The sequence below is a fragment of the Ciona intestinalis genome, chromosome 1 (assembly GCF_000224145.3).
Source record: "Ciona intestinalis chromosome 1, KH, whole genome shotgun sequence".
In the NCBI taxonomy this organism is placed as follows: Eukaryota; Metazoa; Chordata; class Ascidiacea; order Phlebobranchia; family Cionidae; genus Ciona; species Ciona intestinalis.
Genome location: NC_020166.2, coordinates 2,581,967 through 2,588,705, shown reverse-complemented (window position 1 = coordinate 2,588,705; position 6,739 = coordinate 2,581,967). Strand labels below are relative to the sequence as shown.

At 29.7% G+C, this 6,739-nt stretch overlaps 1 protein-coding gene across 2 annotated transcripts in view; it reads left to right on the top strand.

Annotated features, from left to right (window-relative positions):
- LOC100175734 (gephyrin) overlaps positions 1 to 6,739 on the top strand; it is a 12,335-nt gene that overhangs the window by 4,750 nt on the left and 846 nt on the right. The window contains exons 5-15 of one of the 2 annotated variants that reach the window (XM_009863987.3): positions 206 to 272; positions 1,050 to 1,211; positions 1,605 to 1,659; positions 2,117 to 2,251; positions 2,654 to 2,746; positions 3,063 to 3,205; positions 3,703 to 3,915; positions 4,622 to 4,790; positions 5,246 to 5,360; positions 5,712 to 5,776; positions 6,106 to 6,209. In XM_009863987.3, coding sequence (XP_009862289.1) covers positions 206 to 272; positions 1,050 to 1,211; positions 1,605 to 1,659; positions 2,117 to 2,251; positions 2,654 to 2,746; positions 3,063 to 3,205; positions 3,703 to 3,915; positions 4,622 to 4,790; positions 5,246 to 5,360; positions 5,712 to 5,776; positions 6,106 to 6,209 — 1,321 coding nt within the window. Of the gene's footprint in view, positions 1 to 205; positions 273 to 1,049; positions 1,212 to 1,604; positions 1,660 to 2,116; positions 2,252 to 2,653; positions 2,747 to 3,062; positions 3,227 to 3,702; positions 3,916 to 4,621; positions 4,791 to 5,245; positions 5,361 to 5,711; positions 5,777 to 6,105; positions 6,210 to 6,739 lie in introns of both variants that reach the window. The other variant, XM_018812598.2, reaches the window with a different exon arrangement.

Genomic DNA, 6,739 nt, shown 5'->3' with positions numbered 1-6,739 from the left:
ATTAGTATATGAACTTGGTGGTGTAAAATTAATTAATTGAAAGACACCTTGTAAAGATGTATATATATTTCTAAATGTATAATTTACTAATTAAACTTTCAAGATAAAACACTTCTGTTTGAAACATATTAACTTTCTGTCATAGCTTTGCTAATAACTGCATTGTAATAATTAGGTTTTAAACTCAAATCAATTTAAATTGCAGAGGAATTTGTGGAGTGAAAAAGGAAGTTTTGATAATCAACTTACCAAGCTCTCCAGGATTGCTAAAGGTAAAAAACATGATTCTGACTCCAAAAACTTACTATGGTACTTTGTAAATGTAATTATTCTAGCTAAGAAAAGTCTGCTTTATTTCAGTGTTTTTTTTATCGTATATTATTAATAAACATGAGATATTGGTTTTAAATAAAGAATGCAGTTACCAAACACAAGTAATATAATGGTGGATCAAAAAACACTACAGTCACCTTTGTAAGAAATCAGCTTTTTAAACTGTTTACCCAAAGTGTGCATTTAGTTTGTATTTTCATTTTTTGAATGAAGTTCTTTTTATAACCGCAGGTCTGGAGTAATTTACAATCGTTTGTTGTCAATTTGCCTTTGTTTATTATAAAACTTTTTCGGGATATTTGAAGGTCACTAATTTAAGTATATGGTAGTTCATGCCATTTTAGTGTTTTTTACACTTTATTGCTAGAGACTTTTAAGTTTCAGCGTTATTTAAGTGAAACCGATATATTGATATTTATCACAAAAAATGGGTTGTTTTTTCCATTTAATTTTTTATTAAATTTTTCCATGGTATTTATTAATTTTTTTTCCATGTTATTTATTGAATTTTTTTTCTATGTTAATTATTGAATTTTTTTAAATTATTTGATAATTTTTTTTCATGTTATTTATTGATTCACTTTATTCAATTGCCAACCTTTATAGTTTTCTGTGGTAGTTACATGCCTTAAGCATGAACAGCAAGTGTTACAGATTTTTCATGTAAATTAATATGACAATGCTGTTTTTCTCATTCTCCACAAAAAATTTTTCAGTCATGTTTGGAATCCGTCTCCCCCTACCTTGTTACTTGCGTAGACCTAATAAAGGAATCTCGAAACTCTGAAAATGGCGACGAGACGAGCTACAATAGCTTTGTCAGACCGACCAATGGAATTATATCGTCAACTCCATTACAAAAAACACAGAAAGAAAAGGTATTTTATTTTTTATTGAGATAAAAACGAGTACAATTTATGAGTTTTTTTAAATTGTGCAGTTTTTAAGTTACAATTTCCAATGATTTTAAGATAATAAGATTTTATTTCACAGAAAAAGAAAAGGTTTTATATTTTTTATTGAGATTTTTTATGAGTAGAATTTATGAGTTTTTTTAAGTTGTGCAGCTTTTAAGTTTATAACTTCCAGTGATTTTAAATGAAATTTTGGGAGTGAAACTTTGGTATATATAATGTTAATTGGTCCTTGAATAAATGAAATTTATTTCCTTTTTTCGGTCACAAAAAACGGGAGAATTCACAAAACTTATTAATCCAATAATTTTGCTTTTATCTAAATAATGTGTAATGTAAAATTTCATTTTGTTTCAGCTGCGAATCGTTGGCCAACCGCCATCCATAAACAGAACTAATTCACAACAACCAGGTAACAACATTCGATATTATTTGCAATCTTTTAAATTCACAGTTCTGCCAGAAAATTGCCACAAAAAAGCCATCAAAATGTTAATATTCTTCAAAATGCCTTTAAAAATTTCAAACATCTATCTTTTAGTTTAAATAGTTAAAATAGATGTTTGGTAGATTTGACACTGTTACAATCCAGCTAAATATTTTGTAAAACATCATGAACTTTATTAAATAATACTGTGATTGCGGAAAAGCCTAATTTAGTTGAACTGGTTTGTATAAAACAACTTCATTTTTGTCTACGAAATTTCCATTTAATATTTCAATAACTTTTCAATAGCATACAGTACATAATGCATCTGTGAATCCAAATTCAAATGTTAATTTTGTGACTTTTTTTGTCAATTTTCTGCTTTTCCATATAGGCGGTTTACTTTTGAAATTATCAAATTTGCCCACACTTATACACACAGGTGAGGCAGGAGACAATCTTAAGTTGGCTCGTCGGAATAGAGTGTCACCTTATCCGCCTGTAGACGTGGACCAGGCTTTCTCCATTATGTTATTGAATATATTTCCGCTGCCATTTACATCAAAATATTTTCAAGGTTATTGAAAAATTTATTTATATATATATAAATATATATGTGTAGTAGGGTGGGAAAGATGAAACACCTTTTCATTCTATTTTCCAAATTCCATCTGGTAGTAAACAAAGAAAATGCAAAGAATTATAAAACCGTATCCTCACGACTCCCATAGACCGTTGTTAATTGTTCAAAACACAATCAGGATATTTGGGTATTATGTGCTAAAGCTGTCCCGTCTTTCCCCGCTCTACTATATTTATATATATACATCTTATTTTGTTTATCTGTATAGTTCGAATTTAACTACATAGGTTTTACTTTCCTAGATTCTAGTTCAAGTTTGAATACATCGTTTTCATTTTTTTTGTTATATGCATATATTTGTAGTTTTATGTTAAAATATCTAGTCTTTCCTTTTAGATGCATATGAACACTACTTATTTGAAGATGTAAATGCGAAAGAATCTGTTCCTTCTTGCCCAACTGTAATACTTGATGGCTATGCTGTAATTGGTATGTCGGTTCTCTGTTGTAAATACTTTCGGTTTGGTAATAAGCCAAATCTGGCCCTTATCACAGATCCTTAAGGAAAAGGATCCCATACATAATAATAAAAAAATATAATTTGGGTAACTTTTTTTTTTTAATGTTTGTGTCTCCTACCTATTTGTAAAATAAAAAGTATCATTTTCATTATAAAAAAAAGGATTTAGGCCAGAATTTCATTGCCCCAAAATATATTTTTTCAATATAAAAATATTATTTTCTGTAATAAAAAAAAATTAAATAGACTCCTTTTTTATCATTACTCTTAAAACCCCACATACAGCTTCTGACACACCAGGAGATTTAGAAATTCTCGGAGCAAATGCAGAGAACTCATACCTAACCCTCGGGAAAGCAATACGAGTTCGAACTGGTTCCGTCTTGCCCCCAGGATCTAATGCAGTTGTTCCTGTCGAAGAAACAATGGTAATTGAGGAAGACGACAATGTTAGTCAAGTTTCTGGAATGTTTTATGTTGTAGGTTTTCACTGGTGGTGACAGAAATGTTTTTTTTTTTAATTTTTATTCAGATTTTTAAAATTTTTTATATTTTTTATTTTAATTTTTAAAAGTCACATTTTTTAAATTATTAGTAAATTTTGTTAAAAAAAATGTGAAATGTTTTATGTTTTAGGTTTTAAATATTAGTACATGTATGTAATTTTAAAAGATAAATTTCTCTTTAAATTTTTTTGTTATAACTTTAACATAATTATCACATTTTTTAATTTTTTAGTAAAATTTTGGGTGACAATGTTAAAATTTAGTTATACATACGTAACATCTTTGATTAATGTAGCTAAATGTCACCCAACCTTTTTTTAACACATACACAAACACTTTTTAACACATATTTTAACACATCACCTTCAGTACTATTCACGTTCTGCCACCCACGTTTTAAACCCTAACTATGTTTACAGGGAGAATCTGAACTAGTTGTACGAATGCTTGAAGCTAAAACACCAGGCTCGCATATTCGAGCTATTGGCAGCGACCTTATGAAAGGGGAAGTCATTTTAAAAGCTGGCACAAAGCTTGGTCATGTTGAGACGGGGCTTCTTGCTGTAGCTGGTGTTTTAACTGTCAGTGTCCACCGTCTACCAACAGTTGCTGTCATGTCTATTGGAAACGAGGTAGGCTATATTAATCTTTATATTGGGCTATAAATTTTGTTTTTTTTTACCGTAAAAGGCTGTCATTAAATAGTTAATAACCTTTCACAGTTTTAGAGCTTTTTTTAACTGCGGTGCGGAATTTAAATGTCTGTTTTAATTTATACTTTTCTGTTTTAATTTCTACTTGTTGGTGACGTCATAATGGCCACAAGCACATAAAACCTTTTATACATAAAACTGTTACCTCTTAACTGGTTAATTTTTTAATTAAAATAGGTATTTAACATAACCGTGTAAGCTTTGCAAAGTTTTTTAAATTAAGTAAACAAATATGACGTCACTAACAAGCCCCACACGGTGGATTGGTTCTGAGTTATACTATCTACCATTTACAGAAACCCTGATAAGGGTACTTTATTTAAGTGTTTCAATGACTATTTCTTATGCTATATTGAAACACCTGAATAATCTAAATTTAAATAACAGGACACTATGGTTAATTTAAACCAACCAATTGTTAAATAAAAATATATATTTCGCCAAAAACGCTGTCATCAGTTTTTAATTAAATACAATTATCAGCACAAGAAAAAAAACAAATTCTTGTAATTTATCACGTTTAATTTCTTATGCACTTATCTCTTAAGTGACGAATGTGGAAATAATTTTGTTAACATCGTCAAGATAGGCACAGTTTAGCAACTTCTAAAAAGGTATATTTTAGCTTACAGAACCAAACAAAGTTGAATTATCTCCTGGGGAGGCAAGAGACACAAATCGTATTACTTTGTTACTCGCACTGCACAAAGCAGGTTTTCCTACACTAGATGCGGGCTTGGTTTGCAATAAGCCAGATGTTGTACGGGAATCTATTAAGACTGCCTATAAGAATGGTAAGTTTTGGTTTAAAGAGCTTTTTTTGTGCAAGTATGTGTCGTTGTGTAAGACACTTAACGGCAATTGCTCCAACCCAGTGGGCACTAATGGATTGTCTAAATTATCAGTCATACATAACATAAAACAAAAAGGTTTTTATAATTAATCGCCTGCATGTTTAGTGTTTACTTATGTGGTTTTGATTTAGCACATAATATCCAAATATAGTAATCGTGTTTAAGCCATGAAAGTCGTGAGGATACAGTTTTATAATTCTTTGAATGTTCTGTGTTTACTACCATATGGGACGGAAAAATAGAATGAAAAGGTGTTCCACCTTACCCCACCCTACTATATACACTCAGCGTCATGCTTACCCTACAAAACATAATAAAATCTGCCAAAACAACTTAATTTTCTGCCAAAACAACTTAATTTTCTGCCAAAACAACTTAATTTTAATTTCCATCAGCTGATGCTGTTATTATCACTGGGTGTGCATCTATTGGTGAAAATGATACAATCAAGTCCTTACTACAAGACATGGGAGCTAAAATACATTATGGCCGCGTTTCCGTGAAACCAGGGTAGGTCCTAATTTGGTATTTTTTTACTGCGCCAACGTTTTTTGGTGTTTTTTTCTGCACCAAATTTTTTGTTTTTTTGTTCTGCGCCACTTTTTTGGGTGTTTTTTTCTGCCCCCAATTTTTTTACTGCAACAACTTTTTTTGGTATTTTTATACTGTGACAATTTTTGGAAGTGTTTTTTACTCAGAAATTGTCTAAAATTTGGAAAAAATTTTAACATTTTTCTAACATGTGTTGAGCAGAATATAAGAAAATAATATCATGTTTTATATGATTTTTTTATTACTAAAATGAGCATTCTATTGAAGCAATCACATTTAAGTTGACTAACATAGACATCTTATTAACAGGGCACCAACATCCTTCTCAACAATCGAAACTCAGCGAGGAAAGAAAGTGATTTTCTCTTTACCGGGTAAGTCATAGTTGTAATTGTTGGTGTCTCATATTTTTTATACATTTAAATACTAATTTCTATGTATTTTTGTCGAAAAATTACAAAACAACTCCTAAAATTTTATTCGGTGGTATGATATTAAACTTTTCTTAATTTTTTAGTTGCTAAGTTTCTTTTAATATATATTTCCAAAATACTTACAAAACATTTTGTATTTTCTTTGTATTTAAATCAAAATTTTTTAACAACTTCAAATACTCCATTAGTTATTTAGTGCTTTCATTTCAAATTTTTCATATATTTTTTACATTTAAAATTCTTTGTTATAAATCCTAACTACCCTGTAGGAAATCCTGTTCCAGCCATAGTAGCATATTACATCCTTGTGTTACCTTGTCTGCGTAGAATGGCGGGCTCAGAATCACCAAAATTGCCTGTTATACAGGTTAAGGTATGGATAAAAATCAGGTTTTGTAAATAAATTTCCTAGTTTACTGAATTTTTAGTATACTAATGGCAACAAAACAACAGTTGTTAAAACACGCTTACAGTTAAAAACATGTTTACATTTAATTGGCGCCGTGGCAAAGTTAAGGTATGGATAAAAATCAGGTTTTTAAATGTTTACTGAATTTTCTAAGCAAAATACAGCAGTAAAAAAAAAGTATTTACTATTTATACAGACAATACAATTTATATTTGTTATATTTTTCTATAAAATAAACAGTGTATATACAGTATGTCAGTATTTGTAATATTTTTCTGTCATACAAGTTAATGGATAAAAATCATGTTTGATTTTTTTTTAATTTCTTGAGATTTTTTTAAATTTCCTAGTTTACTGAATTTTTAGTATACTAATGGCAACAAAACAACAGTTTATAAAACACGCTTACAGTTAAAAACATGTTTACATTTAATTGGCGCCGTGGCATAGTGGTTAGCGCGCCTGCCTGTTACCCACAGGTAATGGGTTTAAGG